The 20,375-nt window shown below is 53.6% G+C and overlaps 4 protein-coding genes across 4 annotated transcripts; all 4 read right to left on the reverse strand.

Annotated features, from left to right (window-relative positions):
• Positions 1–42: 42 nt before the first annotated feature.
• Positions 43–3,815, reverse strand: LOC132080386 (protocadherin beta-15-like). Its single transcript, XM_059483531.1, has one exon. It carries the CDS (start codon positions 3,807–3,809, stop codon positions 1,368–1,370), a length of 2,442 nt encoding a protein of 813 aa, XP_059339514.1. The 5' UTR covers positions 3,810–3,815; the 3' UTR covers positions 43–1,367.
• Positions 3,816–6,539: 2,724 nt separating this feature from the next.
• Positions 6,540–8,999, reverse strand: LOC132080441 (protocadherin beta-15-like). The gene has a single exon (XM_059483612.1). The coding sequence runs from the start codon at positions 8,982–8,984 to the stop codon at positions 6,540–6,542; it is 2,445 nt and encodes an 814-aa protein (XP_059339595.1). The 5' UTR covers positions 8,985–8,999.
• A 741-nt stretch (positions 9,000–9,740) lies between these two features.
• Positions 9,741–13,440, reverse strand: LOC132080392 (protocadherin beta-15-like). Its single transcript, XM_059483538.1, has one exon. The coding sequence runs from the start codon at positions 13,432–13,434 to the stop codon at positions 10,990–10,992; it is 2,445 nt and encodes an 814-aa protein (XP_059339521.1). The 5' UTR covers positions 13,435–13,440; the 3' UTR covers positions 9,741–10,989.
• A 2,006-nt stretch (positions 13,441–15,446) lies between these two features.
• On the reverse strand, positions 15,447–17,897 carry LOC132080408 (protocadherin beta-15-like). The gene has a single exon (XM_059483570.1). It carries the CDS (start codon positions 17,889–17,891, stop codon positions 15,447–15,449), a length of 2,445 nt encoding a protein of 814 aa, XP_059339553.1. The 5' UTR covers positions 17,892–17,897.
• Positions 17,898–20,375: the final 2,478 nt, after the last annotated feature.

Raw genomic sequence — 20,375 nt, forward strand, 5'->3', positions numbered from 1 at the left:
CTCCCACAATTTTGAAAAAACCTTGAAGGATCTTTCCAGGTAAGCACGTTTCTAAACAACTTTTGCTTTCATAAAAGAGTTAGGACCTCCTCTTTATTCTGTCCCACACATTTTTTAATTGTTAAACTCAGAGGTATCTCACTTTACAATGTTATTCTCTATAACTTTATGAGAATACATCGTGAGGGAGTCTTTCTGATTATTTCATGCATCACAGACTTCATTGAAGCAACCAATTATTCCAGATGGGGTGGCAGTCCTTCTCTAGAGGAACAGGGTCAGTGCAGTGCTCAGTACATTTCAGTGGCTAGAAGGAGAAAGGGCAAGCACGGATATGGAAATAATCTAGGACAATCAGAGCAATTCATGTTGGGATGACTTTTCTGTCCCATCAAGAGGCCTTGGGATTCAGGAATAACAATGAATAGAGTAAACTCAACATCTTTTTTTAAGTTCTTCTTGACTCTACCTTCCAGTAATTCCCTTTTAATATTTGTGGAATTTTCCGTTAATGCATTTAATGACAAGCAACATGTTTCTGTTACATATTACAGTTCTGTTCAGTTACAGTCTACCCTAACCCTATTTATGCTCCTGTAATTCCAAGGCAATCCTGAGGTGACAGAACACCCAAGTCCTTCTTGTAAGCCAAAAGAAGACATTTTGTGCCTTTTGCTTCTGTACTCTAAGCTAGATAAGGAAGACGAGCCTGCTGTTTTCACAGGGTTCAAATGACCCTCTTCCCTGCTGGGCTGGCATTGCCTGTGCTGCAATGTCTGGGCGGGACTAACTCCCCGCTTCACCTGGCAACACTACTGAAGCATCTGCAGATACTCAACGTCTGCAGGGACAAACACAGTGCCAAGAAAGCAAAGCACACTGAGCTCACATCTCAGACAGAGACACTCAGAATCCAGGGGAAAAAGGGTGCACTGCTCATGTGATATTAATACTCAAAATATCCTTGCTGTCCAGAGCTGGGAAAAAGAGATTTTCTATTTCAGTGAGGATATGATTTGTTTGGGCAAAAGTTATATTGTCTTGAAGGTCTGAAGAAAAAGATCCTCCGTCTTGTCAGCCAGCAAGAGGAAGCCGATCATAGATTGAGTTCTAAACAGACACATAAAGCCTGTAGGAAAAGCCAGTAGCAAAGGTGAAACCCATTAAAAAAACGTGAGAACTCCTTGTCCTCTTATATATTCTTCATTGCTTTGTGAAGGGGCAGACATGTATTTTGAAGAGAATTTAAAGGGATTTGGTTAAACCAATTTAAAATACAAATTTCTATAGAGAAACCATTGCCACATGCTGCAGCATGAGTCCTCTCCTCCCATGGACCATGAAGCCTCAGAGTGAGCAGATCTGAGCTAGTTGAAGGAAAGAGCGTTGAACTGTCCTGCAGAGAGAGTGCCAGCATTGTCTGGGGCCGTGTCCTCGCTGCTGACAGGGACACCGGGGAAATCCTGTTCCTCATCGGGGCCCTGGCCCACGGTGCAGTGCTGTGGGGGCAGGCTGGGCAGGATGGGCTTGAGGAATCTGAACTCGCTGTTGCCCGAGCCCGTGGTGAGGCTGATCTCGTAGCAATAGGCGCGGGGCAGGGTCCCTGCAGCGGCTGCATTGGCCAGGCCGCTCTGCAAGGTGTCGGCAGCATAGAGCACAGGGCCAGCCTTCAGCTCCTTCCTCCTGCACACCTTGCGAGCCAGCAGCACTGCCGTGGAGATGAGGAAGAGGAGGGAGACAAAGACCAAGGCAATGATTAAATAGGTGGTCAGGGAGGCAGCCTGATCCTCGCTGGCCGGGCTGCTGTGCGGCAGGTGCACGTCGGAGAAGTCCTTGAGCAGGAGAGCGCTGAGAGCTGCCGTGGCTGACAGCGGGGGCTTGCCGTTGTCTCTGACCAGCACCACCAGCTTCTGCTTGACGCTGTCTCTCTCTGTCACCGGCCTCCTGAGACGCACCTCGCCGCTTTGCAGGCCCACGGAAAACAGGCCTGGGTCGGTGGCCCTGAGCAGGTGGTAGGAGAGCCACGAGTTCTGTCCCGAGTCGGCATCGACGGCCACCACTTTGCTGATGAGGTAGCCCGCCTCAGCCGACACGGGCACCAGCTCACTGGAGGCCGGGCCGCTCTCCTGGGCCGGGTAGAGCACCAGCGGGGCGTTGTCGTTCTCGTCCAGCACCACCAGGCGCACGGTGACGTTGGCTCTCAGCGGAGGAGAGCCCGCGTCAGAGGCACTGACCGTCACCTCGGTCTGCCTCAAGCGCTCGTAGTCCAGGGGCCGCAGCACAAACACGTGTCCCTTCTCCGAGTTCACCGAGATGCAGGAGCACCAGGCCCGCTCTGGCCCTTGCTCTGCTGCCAGGGAATAGCTCACCTTGGCATTCAGCCCCACGTCAGCATCTGCAGCGCTCACGGCTCCCACAAACACCGTGGGCACGTTGTTCTCACGCACGTACATGATGTAGGAGGTCTGGTTGAAGACGGGGGCATTGTCATTGACGTCGGAGATGTCCACGGTGAAGGTGTGCGTGCTGGTGAGAGGAGGCGAGCCTGCATCTGCTGCCGTCACACTGAGGATGTACTGAGGCGTCTCCTCGCGGTCCAGCGCGCTCACTGTCACCAGCTCATAGTAATTCTTGTAGGCTGGCCGCAGGGAGAAGAAGAGCTGATCCTGCAGGGCACAGGAGATCTTCCCGTTGGCACCAGAATCCCGGTCCCTGACCGTAAACAGGGCAACCACCGTGCCGGGCACTGTGTTCTCGGGGAGGGGACTGCTGAAGGAACTGACCACCAGCTCTGGGGCATTGTCATTCACATCCACCACCTCCACCAACACCTTGCAGATTGCTGACAGCCCTCCTCCATCTCTGGCCTTCACACTGAACTCATGACTGTCTGTTGCCTCGAAGTCTAGTGGTTTTGTGAGTTTAATTTCACCAGTGTTGGGATCAATCACAAATCCTGACTTACTTTGTCCCACTCCCTGGCTGAGTTGATAGGAGATGTCTCCATTAACTCCTGCATCTGGATCAGTGGCCAGTACAGTCAGCACCACAGAGCCCTCTGGCATGTTTTCCTGAACCTTCCCAATATAACGATCTTGTGTAAATTTGGGAGCATTGTCATTTACATCTAGAATGTTTATAGAGATCTCAATGGTTCCACTCCTTCGAGGAGAGCCACCATCGACAGCAATAACTTGGAAACCCATCTCTGCCTGCTCCTCTCTGTCTAGTGCCTTTTCCAAAACAAGTTCAAGATATTTGTCACCAGTAATACGACTTCCATGGGAAATACTGAAATATTTGTTCTCGGGAGATATATTGTACTCCTGCACTGTGTTGCTGCCTATATCAAGGTCCTCAGCCACCTCCAGCGGGAAACGTGAACCTGGGTCCCTCGATTCCACGATCTTAAAAGTGACTCGTTCATCGGGGAAAATTGGCGAATGATCATTGATATCGTCCAGAGTGACCTCGACCCGAAAGAACTGCAGGGGGTCGGAGAGCAGCAGCTCGAAGGGGAGCATGCAGGTGTCGGACTGGGCGCACAGCTGCTCCCGGTCCAGCCTCCCCGCCACGACGAGGCGGCCGGAGGCGCGCTCCAAGCGAAAATGCTGGCGGCCGTCCTCCGAGACCAGGCGGGCGCGGCGAGCCGAGAGCTGCGCCGGCGTCAGCCCCGCGTCCTCGGCCAGCTCGCCCACCAGGGAGCCGCTTTCCGCCTCCTCGGCTACGGAGTAGCGGATGGGCTCGGCGCCAGCGAGCGGCAGCCCCAGCAAAGCACACACACAAAGCACTTGCCTTGCGAGCGCCATGGCGCGGCGGCGGCGGCGGCGGCCGATGTCGGTGTCGGTGTCGTGTCGGTGTCGCGGCGGGTGTCCCGGGCGATTGCGGCCGGAGAGCGGCGAAGTGCGGGCCGGGCGCCTTCCCTCGCTGACTGAGATTTCGGCCGGCGGTCCGTAACGCAGCCGGGGTGTGCCGGCAGCGGGTGACACGGGGCAGCGCTCGCTGCCGCAGCCGTTGCCACCTCCGCCCGGCTGAGCTGGGCTGCTCTAAGCTGAACTGAGCTGATCTGGGCAGGGCTGGGCTGGTTCTGGTCTGAGCTCGCTCGGGCTGTGCCGCTCCGGGCCCGGCCGCCTCCGCTGCCGCAGCCGCTCGGCGCCGCCTTGGCCGAGGGCACCACCCAGCGGTGCGCGCTGGGACTGCAGCCGCCGCCGCCCGCAGCCCGCGCTGCCGCTCGGCCCGGCCCGCGATCCCGAAGGCAGCGAGACAGCCGGGGCCGGCAACGGAACGCGGCCTCAACCAGGGCAGCACAAAGACCAGGCTGAGCCCACAATGGCCAAGCCGCATTCCAAGAGAGGAGAAACCGCATAGGGATAGGGCGAGGGTGACAGCACTGGCATTCCAATGAACACTCTCCCGGCTGCATCTCCCCACTCAGGAACTGTACGCACCCAACATTGCTTCTGAGAAGGGACACAGTGAGAAATAATAAGCAGAATTTTGAAATGCTTTGAAGGATCTTTCCCAGAAAGAACGCCTCTTCAAAGTGTTCTTTATCCACTAAAGCAGTCAGAGTGTTCTCTTTATTTCAGTTTAACAGCTTTTTTTCTGTTTCTAATCCTAGAGTTATGCCAATTTACAATGGTAAACTGTATCACTTCAGCACAACACAGTGTGAGGCCGGCTTTTGGAGTATTTCATGCATTGCAGACATTATTCAAACAGCCAGTGTTTTTACAGGGTGTGACAATCCTCTAGAGTAATAGGCTCAGTAGAATGCTCAGTACATTTCAGAGGAGAAAGGGTAAACATGGGAATGCAAATTCTCAGGCACAAATTCAGAAAATCAAACAGGAACAGCTTTCTAGCCTCATCAAGAAATCTTGAGATTCAGGAAAAGCAATGAAAAGAGCATTCTCAATGTCTTTTTAAAAAAGTTCTTCTTCGTAAGAACCTGAGTGGGAGACGAAGGATTCCAGGCAGCTCTTCAAAGTGCAGTTTATTTTATCCAAGATGTTACAACAGTCCAGGGTCATAGCCATCAGAGCCTGGGCCTACAGCTTTCAGCTCCAGCTGCAGACATGTCTGAAGACCCTTTAATTTTGCTTCCAATGCTTTATATCATTTTCTTTGCTGAGCATCTTAATAGATAAGAACAAATCTGTACCTTAACTTTTACCTGTAGCCTATCATAACTACTACAATTACCATATTCATGTTACTAATCTCCAATCACTTGAAGTTAGTCTGTCACAGTTTTAAGCTAGAAGTTGTTTTTCAGTTTTCTTGCTGTGCAAAATTCTGAGACCTTTTTTCCATTTGCAACATCGCCATGTCTGTTTGCCTGTGGTATTTTTTTCTTGGTAAAAACATCTTTTGTTGGAGGTGGGTTTATCTTTTGCTTTTAGCCATAAAACCCATTCTGACGAACACACCTTTTGCCTCCTTGGTTATCCAGTAAGACTGGCTCAGCAGTTCTTTTCTTCTGTATCAAAACTTGTTTTCATTTCTATTCATTCTTCAGAGTCTACTATCAAAAATCTTTCTACCAAGCACACAGATCTGTGAGACTTTCTTGTCAAATTTGCATCCATCCCAACACTTCTTGACTCCACCTTCCGATAACTGTGTTTCAGTATTTGTGGATTTTTCCTTCAATGCATTCATTGACAAGGAACATGTTTCTGTTACATGTTACAGCTCTGTTCAGTTCTATAGTCCACTCTAACACTCTGCTGCCGTATTTCCAAGGCAATCCCATATGAACACAACATCCAAGCCCTTCTTTAAGCCAAAGGAAGGTTTTGTTGTGCACTTTGTGACCCTGCTGTGAGCTAGATAAGGAAGATGAGACTGCTGTTGTCAAAGGGTCCAAATCACCTCCTTTCCTACCGAGCTGGAACTGCCTGTGTTGCAATGGCTGGGTGGGAGCAACTGCTTCAGGAGCCAGCTTTATTGAAGCATGTGCAGATATTCAATGTATGAATGCAAAGGAAAGCTTGTCTTGCTTATCATAGCGACAAGAAAGCAAAGCACAGAGAGAACACATCTCAGACAGCATCCAATATCAAGGGAAGAAAGGGTCTACTGCAATGTGACAAAGAGTCTCAGTAGTCACAGAATCCCAGCTTTCCAGAAGCAAAAAAAGGGCTTTTTACATTTCATTTGTTTTACTGCACGGAAATATGAATTGTTTTGCCATCTGTGACTTTATTTAAAGATTAGAAAATATCCGATGGCTTTTCAGACAGCAAGAGAAAAAAACAACATAGCTGTGAGTGCTAAACATAGACATAAAGCCTATCAGAAATGGCAGTAAAAGAGCTGAAACAAATTAATAAATAAGTGAGAGAACCTTTGCCTCCTTTACACTCGTTGCTCTTCTTGGGAGTGGCAGATTGTGAATATTATGAAGGGAATTTGAAGAATAATGGTTGAACCAACTGATGACACAGATTAATTCAGGAGGAACCATTGCACTTGCTTAAGACTGGATCCCATCCTGTCAAGATCCAAGAAGCCTCTGTCTGTGCAGACCCCAGCTAGTCAAAGGAAAGAGCGTTGAACTGTCCTGCAGAGAGAGTGCCAGCATTGTCTGGGGCCGTGTCCTCGCTGCTGACAGGGACACCGGGGAAATCCTGTTCCTCATCGGGGCCCTGGCCCATGGCGCAGTGCTGTGGGGGCAGGCTGGGCAGGATGGGCTTGAGGAATCTGAACTCGCTGTTGCCCGAGCCCGTGGTGAGGCTGATCTCGTAGCAATAGGTGCGGGGCAGGGTCCCTGCAGCGGCTGCATTGGCCAGGCCGCTCTGCAAGGTGTCGGCAGCATAGAGCACAGGGCCAGCCTTCAGCTCCTTCCTCCTGCACACCTTGCGAGCCAGCAGCACTGCCGTGGAGATGAGGAAGAGGAGGGAGACAAAGACCAAGGCAATGATTAAATAGGTGGTCAGGGAGGCGGCGGCCTGATCCTCGCTGGCCGGGCTGCTGTGCGGCAGGCGCACGTCGGAGAAGTCCTTGAGCAGGAGAGCGCTGAGAGCTGCCGTGGCTGACAGCGGGGGCTTGCCGTTGTCTCTGACCAGCACCACCAGCTTCTGCTTGACGCTGTCTCTCTCTGTCACCGGCCTCCTGAGACGCACCTCGCCGCTTTGCAGGCCCACGGAAAACAGGCCTGGGTCGGTGGCCCTGAGCAGGTGGTAGGAGAGCCACGAGTTCTGTCCCGAGTCGGCATCGACGGCCACCACTTTGCTGATGAGGTAGCCCGCCTCAGCCGACACGGACACCAGCTCACTGGAGGCCGGGCCGCTCTCCCGGGCCGGGTAGAGCACCAGCGGGGCGTTGTCGTTCTCGTCCAGCACCACCAGGCGCACGGTGACGTTGGCTCTCAGCGGAGGAGAGCCCGCGTCAGAGGCACTGACCGTCACCTCGGTCTGCCTCAAGCGCTCGTAGTCCAGGGGCCGCAGCACAAACACGTGTCCCTTCTCCGAGTTCACCGAGATGCAGGAGCACCAGGCCCGCTCTGGCCCTTGCTCTGCTGCCAGGGAATAGCTCACCTTGGCATTCAGCCCCACGTCAGCATCTGCAGCGCTCACGGCTCCCACAAACACCGTGGGCACGTTGTTCTCACGCACGTACATGGTGTAGGAGGTCTGGTTGAAGACGGGGGCATTGTCATTGACGTCGGAGATGTCCACGGTGAAGGTGTGCGTGCTGGTGAGAGGAGGCGAGCCCGCATCTGCTGCCGTCACACTGAGGATGTACTGAGGCGTCTCCTCGCGGTCCAGCGCGCTCACTGTCACCAGCTCATAGTAATTCTTGTAGGCTGGCCGCAGGGAGAAGAAGAGCTGATCCTGCAGGGCACAGGAGATCTTCCCGTTGGCACCAGAATCCCGGTCCCTGACCGTAAACAGGGCAACCACCGTGCCGGGCACTGTGTTCTCGGGGAGGGGACTGCTGAAGGAACTGACCACCAGCTCTGGGGCATTGTCATTCACATCCACCACCTCCACCAACACCTTGCAGATTGCTGACAGGCCCCCACCATCTGTGGCCGTCACACTGAGCTCATGCATTTGTGCTGCCTCAAAATCCATAGTTTTTGTGAGTTTAATTTCCCCAGTTATGGGATCAATCACAAATGCTGAATCGCTCTGACCCACTGCTTCATTAAGTTGATACGATATGTCCCCATTTTCTCCTTCATCTGGATCACTTGCCAGCACAGTCAGAACCACAGAGCCTTCTGGAATGTTTTCTAAACTTTTCACAATGTACACCTCTTCTGAGAAGATGGGAGCATTGTCATTTACATCTAGAATGACAATTTTCACTTCAGTGTTGCCGCTCCTGGATGGAAAGCCCCCATCCTTGGCAATTACACTGAAACTCATCTCTGCCTGCTCCTCTCTGTCTAGTGGCTTTTCCAAGACCAGTTCAAGATACTTCTTGCCTGAAATTCCAGTCCCAGAGGACACAGTAAAGTACTCGTTCGCAGGAGAAATATTGTAGTCCTGGACAGTGTTGCTGCCTATATCGAGGTCCTGAGCAACCTGAAGTGGGAAACGTGAACCTGGTTCACTTGTCTCTGGGATCTTAAAAGTCACTCTATCATTAGGAAATAGGGGAGAATGGTCATTGATATCCTCCAGATCTACCTCGACCCGAAAGAACTGCAGGGGGTCGGAGAGCAGCAGTTCGAAGGGGAGCATGCAGGTGTCGGACTGGGCGCACAGCTGCTCCCGGTCCAGCCTCCCCGCCACGACGAGGCGGCCGGAGGCGCGCTCCAAGCGAAAATGCTGGCGGCCGTCCTCCGAGACCAGGCGGGCGCGGCGAGCCGAGAGCTGCGCCGGCGTCAGCCCCGCGTCCTCGGCCAGCTCGCCCACCAGGGAGCCGCTTTCCGCCTCCTCGGCTACGGAGTAGCGGATGGGCTCGGCGCCAGCGAGCGGCAGCCCCAGCAAAGCACACACACAAAGCACTTGCCTTGCGAGCGCCATGGCGCGGCGGCGGCGGCCGCTGTCGGTGTCGGTGTTGCGGCGGGTGTCCCGGGCGATTGCGGGCGGAGAGCGGCGAAGTGCGGGCCGGGCGCCTTCCCTCGCTGACTGAGATTCCGGCCGGCGGTCCGTAACGCAGCCGGGGTGTGCGGGTAGCGGGTGACACGGGGCAGCGCTCGCTGCCGCAGCCGTTGCCACCTCCGCCCGGCTGAGCTGGGCTGCTCTAAGCTGAACTGAGCTGAGCTGGGCAGGGCTGGGCTGGTTCTGGTCTGAGCTCGCTCGGGCTGTGCCGCTCCGGGCCCGGCCGCCTCCGCTGCCGCAGCCGCTCGGCGCCGCCTTGGCCGAGGGCACCACCCAGCGGTGCGCGCTGGGACTGCAGCCGCCGCCGCCCGCAGCCCGCGCTGCCGCTCGGCCCGGCCCGCGATCCCGAAGGCAGCGAGACAGCCGGGGCCGGCAACGGAACGCGGCCTCAACCAGGGCAGCACAAAAACCAGGCTGAGCCCTCAACAGCCAAGCCGCATTCCCCGAAAGGAAAAATCGCAGAGTGATAGAGGCGATTGTGACAGCACGGGCATGAAAATTAGCACTCTCCCGTCTGCATCTCCCCACTCAGGAACTGTACCCACCCAACATTGCTTCAGACAACAGACATAGGGAGGAAAAGACCCGCAGAATTTGGGGAAGCCTTTCAAGGAGCTTTCCAGTAAAGGACGACTCTACCAAGACTTCTGTCTCCATGAAAGGAGTTAGGGTCTTCCCTTTATTTTTGCCGAACACATTTTTTTAAATTGTTATCTCAGAGGTGTATCACTTTACAATGTTAATTTCTATAATTTCATCAGAATACAGTGTGAAGGAGGCTTTCTGAACATTCTGTGCATCACAGACCTTATTCAAACTACCAGGTATTCTAGATGGGTTGGCAGTCCTTCTCTAGAGCAGAATAATGTCCAGTACATTTCAGAGAGGAGAACATGAAAGGGCAAAAATGGGAATGCAAACCCTATAGCACAAAAGGAGATAATCATGTAGGGACAGCCTTCTTCTCTCAAAAGGAAACAACTGAATTCAGAAACAAGAATGAGAAACAACATTCCAAGTCCTGTTCTCAAGTCCTTCTTGCTTCTAACTTCAAAAAATTATCTTTGATGAACCTGTGACACTGTCATGAACACAAGGACAATCAATAAGTGTTCATGACTCTCTACAGCTACCGCCTACCCTAAGATATCACCTACTTCTGTATTTCCAAGACAATCTGAGTGGGACTGAATACCAAACCCCCACCTGGACCAAAGGAAGATTCTGTTGTGCATTTTCCTGCACTCTGCCTTTAAGAAGTTGGTACCTCTGGATCCATAGGATAAAAATAGCCTTTTATTCTGCAGAGCCGGAATTGCCAGTGTTGCAGTGACTGGATGGGACAAATTCACTGTTTCATTGGGCAGAAGTAGAGAAGCATCTGCAGATGCAAAATGGCCATATGGACAGACATACTGAGAAAAAAAAGAACGCACTGAGCCCTCACATTGCAGGCAAAGATATCCAGAACCCAAGAGATAAAAAGCCACATGCTAATAGAACATCATGAAACAGTTTTCAGAAAACTCCCTTGCTTTTCTGGGTAAAAGGATGTTTTGTTATTCCAGCCAGTGGGAGACTTGTCTATGCAACTGAGCCACTGAGCTACAAAAAGAATAAGAAGTCCAAGGTTTAGTCTGACAGCAAGATATGGAAGAGCAAAGATTGGACTGCATTATTAAAGGCTATCAGAAAGGGCTCAGAAGGAGAAGAAATATACTATAATCTGAGGGAGAAAATATGACCATCTTTTTTTCCTTATTTGTGTATTTGGAGCGAAAGACAAATTTTACAGTGATTTGGAACTTGCAGGAAATTGGCTATAGCAGTGAGGAATATGTTATCTCTGGAGGAATCACAGCCACATGCCACAGCCTGGATCCCTTTCTCCCAAGATCCATGAAGCCTCAGCCTGTGCAGACCCCAGCTAGTCAAAGGAAAGAGCGTTGAACTGTCCTGCAGAGAGAGTGCCAGCATTGTCTGGGGCCATGTCCTCGCTGCTGACAGGGACACCGGGGAAATCCTGTTCCTCATCGGGGCCCTGGCCCACGGCGCAGTGCTGTGGGGGCAGGCTGGGCAGGATGGGCTTGAGGAATCTGAACTCGCTGTTGCCCGAGCCCGTGGTGAGGCTGATCTCGTAGCAATAGGCGCGGGGCAGGGTCCCTGCAGCGGCTGCATCGGCCAGGCCACTCTGCAAGGTGTCGGCAGCATAGAGCACAGGGCCAGCCTTCAGCTCCTTCCTCCTGCACACCTTGCGAGCCAGCAGCACTGCCGTGGAGATGAGGAAGAGGAGGGAGACAAAGACCAAGGCAATGATTAAATAGGTGGTCAGGGAGGCGGCGGCCTGATCCTCGCTGGCCGGGCTGCTGTGCGGCAGGCGCACGTCGGAGAAGTCCTTGAGCAGGAGAGCGCTGAGAGCTGCCGTGGCTGACAGCGGGGGCTTGCCGTTGTCTCTGACCAGCACCACCAGCTTCTGCTTGACGCTGTCTCTCTCTGTCACCGGCCTCCTGAGACGCACCTCGCCGCTTTGCACGCCCACGGAAAACAGGCCTGGGTCGGTGGCCCTGAGCAGGTGGTAGGAGAGCCACGAGTTCTGTCCTGAGTCGGCATCGACGGCCACCACTTTGCTGATGAGGTAGCCCGCCTCAGCCGACACGGGCACCAGCTCACTGGAGGCCGGGCCGCTCTCCTGGGCCGGGTAGAGCACCAGCGGGGCGTTGTCGTTCTCGTCCAGCACCACCAGGCGCACGGTGACATTGGCTCTCAGCGGAGGAGAGCCCGCGTCAGAGGCACTGACCGTCACCTCGGTCTGCCTCAAGCGCTCGTAGTCCAGGGGCCGCAGCACAAACACGTGTCCCTTCTCCGAGTTCACCGAGATGCAGGAGCACCAGGCCCGCTCTGGCCCTTGCTCTGCTGCCAGCGAATAGCTCACCTTGGCATTCAGCCCCACGTCAGCATCTGCAGCGCTCACGGCTCCCACAAACACCGTGGGCACGTTGTTCTCACGCACGTACATGGTGTAGGAGGTCTGGTTGAAGACGGGGGCATTGTCATTGACGTCGGAGATGTCCACGGTGAAGGTGTGCGTGCTGGTGAGAGGAGGCGAGCCTGCATCTGCTGCCGTCACACTGAGGATGTGCTGAGGCGTCTCCTCGCGGTCCAGCGCGCTCACTGTCACCAGCTCATAGTAATTCTTGTAGGCTGGCCGCAGGGAGAAGAAGAGCTGATCCTGCAGGGCACAGGAGATCTTCCCATTGGCACCAGAATCCCGGTCCCTGACCGTAAACAGGGCAACCACCGTGCCGGGCACTGTGTTCTCGGGGAGGGGACTGCTGAAGGAACTGACCACCAGCTCTGGGGCATTGTCATTCACATCCACCACCTCCACCAACACCTTGCAGATTGCTGAAAGGCCCCCACCATCTCTGGCTCTCACACTGAGCTCGTGAGTGTCTGCTGTCTCGAAGTCTAGCGGTTTTGTGATTTTAATTTCACCAGATATGGGATCAATCACAAATGCTGAATCACTCTGATCATCAACTTCATTGAGTTGATATGAAATTTCTCCATTAACTCCTGCATCCAGATCAGTGGCCAGCACAGTCAGAACCAGCGACCCTTCTGGCATGTTTTCCTGAACCTTCCCAATATAACGATCTTGTGTAAATTTGGGTGCATTGTCATTTACATCTAGAATGATAATAGAGATCTCGATGGTTCCACTCCTGGGAGGAGAGCCCCCATCTACAGCAATAACACTGAAACCCATTTCTGCATGCTCCTCTCTGTCTAGAGGCTTTTCCAAGACCAATTCAAGATATTTGTCACCATTTGTCCGACTTCCATAGGAGACACTGAAATACTCGTTCTCGGGAGAGATGCTATACTCCTGGATGGTGTTCCTGCCTATATCGAGGTCTCGAGCTACCTCCAGTGGGTAAGAAGAGCCCGGGTCGCTCCTTTCCAGAATCTGAAAACTGACTCGATCTTCTCGGAAAAGTGGTGAATGGTCATTGATATCCCTTAAGGCTACCTCGACCCGAAAGAACTGCAGGGGGTTGGAGAGCAGCAGCTCGAAGGGGAGCATGCAGGTGTCGGACTGGGCGCACAGCTGCTCCCGGTCCAGCCTCCCCGCCACGACGAGGCGGCCGGAGGCGCGCTCCAAGCGAAAATGCTGGCGGCCGTCCTCCGAGACCAGGCGGGCGCGGCGAGCCGAGAGCTGCGCCGGCGTCAGCCCCGCGTCCTCGGCCAGCTCGCCCACCAGGGAGCCGCTTTCCGCCTCCTCGGCTACGGAGTAGCGGATGGGCTCGGCGCCAGCGAGCGGCAGCCCCAGCAAAGCACACACACAAAGCACTTGCCTTGCGAGCGCCATGGCGCGGCGCCGGCGGCCGCTGTCGGTGCCGGTGTCGGTGCCGGTGTCGGTGTCGCGGCGGGTGTCCCGGGCGATTGCGGCCGGAGAGCGGCGAAGTGCGGGCCGGGCGCCTTCCCTCGCTGTCTCAGATTCCGGCCGGCGCTCCGGAACGCAGCCGGGCTGTGCGGGTAGCGGGTGACACGGGGCAGCGCTCGCTGCCGCAGCCGCTGCCACCTCCGCCCGACTGAGCTGGGCTGCTCTAAGCTGAACTGAGCTGATCTGGGCAGTGCTGGGCTGGTTCTGGTCTGAGCTCGCACGGGCTGTGCCGCTCCGGGCCCGGCCGCCTCCGCTGCCGCAGCCGCTCGGCGCCGCCTTGGCCGAGGGCACCACCCAGCGGTGCGCGCTGGGACTGCAGCCGCCGCCGCCCGCAGCCCGCGCTGCCGCTCGGCCCGGCCCGCGATCCCGAAGGCAGCGAGACAGCCGGGACCGGCAACGGAACGCGGCCTCAACCAGGGCAGCACAAAGACCAGGCTCAGACCACAATGGCCAAGCCGCATTCCACGAAAGGGAAAACATAGGGATAGGGCAATGGTGACAGCACTGTCATGAAAATGAACACACTCTCGGCTGCATCTCCCCTCTGAGCAAGTGTACACACCAAAAATTGCTTCAGAAGAAGCACACACTGAGGAAGTAACCCCCAGAATTTTGGAATGTCTTGACACGGCTTCCCAGAAAGAGCGACTCTACAAAATATTCTGTCTCCATTAAAGCAGTCAGGGTGTTCCCTTTCTTTCAGTCTAACAGATTTTTCTGTTTCTAATCCCACAGTTATATCAATTTACAACATTATAGTGTATCACATCAGCACATCGGAGCATAAGGGAGGCTTTCTGATAATTTCGTGCATTGCAGACAGTATTCAAACAACCAGTGATTCTAGATGGGGTGGCAGTCCTTCTCTGGAGGAACAGAGTCAGTGCTGTGCTCAGTACATTTCATTGGCCAGAAGGAGAAAGGGCAAACATGGATATGCAAATGCTCTGACACCAACAAAGAAAATCATGCAGGGACAACTTTCCTATCATATCAAGAAGCCTTGGGATTCAGGAAAAACAATGAGCAGAGTAATCTCAACATCTTTCATTAGTTCTTCTTCACTCTACCTTCCAATTATTTCCTTTTAATAATTGTGGATTTTTCCTTCATTGCATTCAATGACAATGAACATGTTCCTGTTACATGTTACAGCTCTGTTCAGTTACAGTCTCCTCTAACACTGTTCTGCTGTATTTCCAAGGCAATCCTGAGGTGACAGAACACCCAAGCCCTTCTTGAAAGCCAAAGGAAGGTTTTGTTGTGCATTTTGTTGCTGTAGTCTGTGCTAGATAAGGAAGATGAGAGTGCTGTTGTGAAAGGGTCCGAATCAATTCCTTCCCTGCTGAGCTGGTGTTGCCTGCATTGCAGTGGCTGGGTGGGGGCAACTCTCTGCTGCATCAGTAGATATGCAGTGTCTGCATGTACAATGGTAGTGATAAGAAAGCAAAGATCACAGACTGCACATCTCATAAAGGGACCACCCAAACCCAGAAAAGAAAGGGCCTAGTGCCTTCATGAAATTTTGACTCAATATTCACAACTTGCGAGCTTTCATGAAGTACATAATGGGCCTCTTTCATTTCAGCGAGGATATGATTTGACATTCTCCCAAAGCTCTAAATAAAGGATATGTATTATTTTCAGACAGCAAGAAAAACAAGAGCAGAGAAGTGAGTGGTAAGAACACACTTAAAGCCTGTTAGAAATGGCAGTGACAGAGCTGAATCAAACTCCTTAAAAAGCGAAAGAAGATGCACTACTTTTACTTCATAATTCTTTTTGGAGTGGTAGACATTACCTTTGAAAAGAATTTTCAAGAAATTGTTTAAACCAATCGCAAATACCGATATAATCTTGAGGAATCATTGTCCGATGCACCAGCCAGGATCCACTCCTCCCAAGATCCATGAAGCCTCTGTCTGTGCAGACCCCAGCTAGTCAAAGGAAAGAGCGTTGAACTGTCCTGCAGAGAGAGTGCCAGCATTGTCTGGGGCCATGTCCTCGCTGCTGACAGGGACACCGGGGAAATCCTGTTCCTCATCGGGGCACTGGCCCATGGCGCAGTGCTGTGGGGGCAGGCTGGGCAGGATGGGCTTGAGGAATCTGAACTCGCTGTTGCCCGAGCCCGTGGTGAGGCTGATCTCGTAGCAATAGGCGCGGGGCAGGGTCCCTGCAGCGGCTGCATCGGCCAGGCCGCTCTGCAAGGTGTTGGCAGCATAGAGCACAGGGCCAGCCTTCAGCTCCTTCCTCCTGCACACCTTGCGAGCCAGCAGCACTGCCGTGGAGATGAGGAAGAGGAGGGAGACAAAGACCAAGGCAATGATTAAATAGGTGGTCAGGGAGGCGGCGGCCTGATCATCGCTGGCCGGGCTGCTGTGCGGCAGGCGCACGTCGGAGAAGTCCTTGAGCAGGAGAGCGCTGAGAGCTGCCGTGGCTGACAGCGGGGGCTTGCCATTGTCTCTGACCAGCACCACCAGCTTCTGCTTGACGCTGTCTCTCTCTGTCACCGGCCTCCTGAGACGCACCTCGCCGCTTTGCAGGCCCACGGAAAACAGGCCTGGGTCGGTGGCCCTGAGCAGGTGGTAGGAGAGCCACGAGTTCTGTCCCGAGTCGGCATCGACGGCCACCACTTTGCTGATGAGGTAGCCCGCCTCAGCCGACACGGGCACCAGCTCACTGGAGGCCGGGCCGCTCTCCTGGGCCGGGTAGAGCACCAGCGGGGCGTTGTCGTTCTCGTCCAGCACCACCAGGCGCACGGTGACGTTGGCTCTCAGCGGAGGAGAGCCCGCGTCAGAGGCACTGACCGTCACCTCGGTCTGCCTCAAGCGCTCGTAGTCCAGGGGCCGCAGCACAAACACGTGTCCCTTCTCCGAGTTCACCGAGATGCAGGAGCACCAGGCCCGCTCTGGCCCTTGCTCTGCTGCCAGGGAATAGCTCACCTTGGCATTCAGCCCCACGTCAGCATCTGCAGCGCTCACGGCTCCCAAAAACACCGTGGGCACGTTGTTCTCACGCACGTACATGGTGTAGGAGGTCTGGTTGAAGACGGGGGCATTGTCATTGACGTCGGAGATGTCCACGGTGAAGGTGTGCGTGCTGGTGAGAGGAGGCGAGCCCGCATCTGCTGCCGTCACACTGAGGATGTACTGAGGCGTCTCCTCGCGGTCCAGTGCGCTCACTGTCACCAGCTCATAGTAATTCTTGTAGGCTGGCCGCAGGGAGAAGAAGAGCTGATCCTGCAGGGCACAGGAGATCTTCCCGTTGGCACCAGAATCCCGGTCCCTGACCGTAAACAGGGCAACCACCGTGCCGGGCACTGTGTTCTCGGGGAGGGGACTGCTGAAGGAACTGACCACCAGCTCTGGGGCATTGTCATTCACATCCACCACCTCCACCAACACCTTGCAGATTGCTGACAGCCCTCCACCATCAGTGGCTCTCACACGGATTTCATGATGCTGTGCTGCCTCAAAGTCCAGCGGTTTTGTGAGTTTAATTTCCCCAGTTATGGGATCAATCACAAATCCTGAGTCACTCTCTCCCACTGCCTGGCTGAGTTGATAGGAAATGTCCCCATTAACTCCTGCATCTGGATCACTTGCCAAAATAGTCAGCACCACAGAGCCTTCTGGCATGTTCTCTAAAGCTTTTGCAACGTACACCTCCTGTGTGAAGATGGGAGGATTGTCATTTGCATCTAGAATGACAATATTTACCTTTGTGGTCCCAGTTCTAGGGGGAGAGCCCCCATCGACAGCAATAACGTTGAACCTCATCTCTTCCTGTTCCTCTCTATCTAGTGGCTTTTCCAATACAAGTTCCAGATATTTGTCATCCTCACTGCGACTTCCATAGGAGACGCTAAAGTACTCATTCTCGGGAGAGATGCTGTACGCCTGGATGTTGTTACTGCCAATATCGAGGTCCCGCGCACCCTCTACCGGGAAACGGGAACCCGGGACGCTCGTTTCAGGGATCCTAAAACTGACTCGAACTTCTGGGAAAACGGGTGAATGGTCATTGATATCCTTCACAGTCACCTCGACCCGAAAGAACTGCAGCGGATTGGAGAGCAGCAGCTCGAAGGGGAGCATGCAGGTGTCGGACTGGGCGCACAGCTGCTCCCGGTCCAGCCTCCCCGCCACGACGAGGCGGCCGGAGGCGCGCTCCAAGCGAAAATGCTGGCGGCCGTCCTCCGAGACCAGGCGGGCGCGGCGAGCCGAGAGCTGCGCCGGCGTCAGCCCCGCGTCCTCGGCCAGCTCGCCCACCAGGGAGCCGCTTTCCGCCTCCTCGGCTACGGAGTAGCGGATGGGCTCGGCGCCAGCGAGCGGCAGCCCCAGCAAAGCACACACACAAAGCACTTGCCTTGCGAGCGCCATGGCGCGGCGGCGGCGCCGGCGGCCGCTGTCGGTGTCGGTGTCGCGGCGGGTGTCCCGGGCGGTTGCGGGCGGAGAGCGGCGAAGTGCGGGCCGGGCGCCTTCCCTCGCTGTCTCAGATTCCGGCCGGCGCTCCGGAACGCAGCCGGGGTGTGCCGGCAGCGGGTGACACGGGGCAGCGCTCGCTGCCGCAGCCGCTGCCACCTCCGCCCGGCTGAGCTGGGCTGCTCTAAGCTGAACTGAGCTGAGCTGGGCAGGGCTGGGCTGGTTCTGGTCTGAGCTCGCTCGGGCTGTGCCGCTCCGGGCCCGGCCGCCTCCGCTGCCGCAGCCGCTCGGCGCCGCCTTGGCCGAGGGCACCACCCAGCGGTGCGCGCTGGGACTGCAGCCGCCGCCGCCCGCAGCCCGCGCTGCCGCTCGGCCCGGCCCGCGATCCCGAAGGCAGCGAGACAGCCGGGGCCGGCAACGGAACGCGGCCTCAACCAGGGCAGCACAAAGACCAGGCTCAGCCCACAACAGCCAAGCCGCATTCCAAGAGAGGAGAAACAGCACAGAGATAGGACGATTGGTGACAGCACTGGCATGCCAATGAACACTCTCCCGGCTGCATCTCCACACTCTGGAACTGTACACACCTAACATTCTTCAGACAAGGGACACAGTGAGAAATAATACGCAGAATTTTGAAATGCCTTGAAGGATCTTTCCCAGAAAGAACGCCTCTTCAAAGTGTTCTTTATCCACTAAAGCAGTCAGAGTGTTCTCTTTATTTCAGTTTAACAGCTTTTTTTCTGTTTCTAATCCCAGAGTTATACCAATTTGCAATCGTAAACTGTATCACATCAGCACAACAGAGTGTGAGGCCGGCTTTTGGAGTATTTCATGCATTGCAGACATTATTCAAACAGCCAGTGTTTTTACAGGGTATGACAATCCTCTAGAGTAACAGGCTCAGTAGAATGCTCAGTACATTTCAGAGCAGAAAGGGTAAACATGGGAATGCAAATTCTCAGGCACAAATTCAGAAAATCAAACAGGAACAGCTTTCTAGCCTCATCCAGAAATCTTGGGATACAGGAAAAGCAATGAAAAGAGCATTCTCAATGTCTTTTTTAAAAAGCTCTTCTTCGTAAGAGCCTGAATGGGAGACAAAGGACTCCAGGCAGCTCTTCAAAGTGCAGTTTATTTTATCCAAGATGTTACAAAAGGCAAAGGTCACAGCCATCAGAGCCTGTGCCTACTGCTGTCATCTCCAGCTGCAGACAAGTCTGAAGACCCTTTAATTTTGGTTTCAATGCATAATATAATTTTCTTTGCGGAGCATCTTAATACAAGAACCTATCTATATCTTAACTTTTACCTGTAGACTATCATAATGACTATAATTACCATATTCATGTTACTAATCTCCAATCACTTGAAGTTAGTCTGTCACAGTTTAAGCTAGAAGTTGTTTTTCAGTTTTCTTGCTGTGCAAAATTCTGAGACCTTTTTTCCATTTGCAACATCGCCATGTCTGTTTGCCTGTGGTGTTTTTCTGCTTGGTAAAAACATCTTTTGTTGGAGGTGGGTTTATCCTTTGCTCTTAGCCATAAAACCCCATTCTGACGAACACACCTTTTGCCTCCTTGGTTATCCAGTAAGACTGGCTCAGCAATTCTTTTCTTCTGTATCAAAACTTGTTTTCATTTCTCTTCATTCTTCAGAGGATACATTCAAAAATCTTTCTACCAAGCACACAGAACTGTGAGACTTTCTGGTCAAATTTGCATCCTTCCCAACACTTCTTGTCTCCAGCTTCCAATAATTGTGTTTCAGTATTTGTGGATTTTTCCTTCAATGCATTCATTGACAAGGAACATGTTTCTGTTACATGTTACAGCTCTGTTCAGTTCTATAGTCCACTCTGTTTATGCTGCCGTATTTCCAAGGCAATCCCGTGTGAACAGAACATCCAAGCCCTTCTTTAAGCCAAAGGAAGGTTTTGTTGTGCACTCTGTGGCCCTGCTGTGAGCTAGATAAGGAAATGAGACTGCTGTTGTCAAAGGGTCCAAATCACCTCCTTCCCTACTGAGTTGGCACTGCCTGTGTTGCAATGGCAGTGTTGGAGTAACTCCCTGCTTCAGCAGGCAGCACTACTGAAACATGTGCAGATATTCAATGTATGAATGAAAAGGAAAGCTTGTCTTGTCTTGTCACAGTGACAAGAAAGCAAACCACAGAGAGAACACATCTCCGACAGCGGCATCCAAAATCCAAAGAAGAAAGGGTCTAGTGCCATGTGACACAGCGTCTCAGTACTTGTAAATCCCTTGCTTTCCAGAAGCACAAAAAAGGCAGCTGAAAGGCGAGGCACAGCCTACAACGACCAAGCCACATTCTACCAAAGGAAAAACCTCACAGGGATAGGGTGATGGTGACAGCACTGGCATGTAAATGAGCACTCTCCTGGCTGCATCACCCCACTCAGGAGCTGTACACACCTAACAT

The sequence above is a fragment of the Ammospiza nelsoni genome, chromosome 16 (genome assembly GCF_027579445.1).
Source record: "Ammospiza nelsoni isolate bAmmNel1 chromosome 16, bAmmNel1.pri, whole genome shotgun sequence".
Classification (NCBI taxonomy): domain Eukaryota; kingdom Metazoa; phylum Chordata; class Aves; order Passeriformes; family Passerellidae; genus Ammospiza; species Ammospiza nelsoni.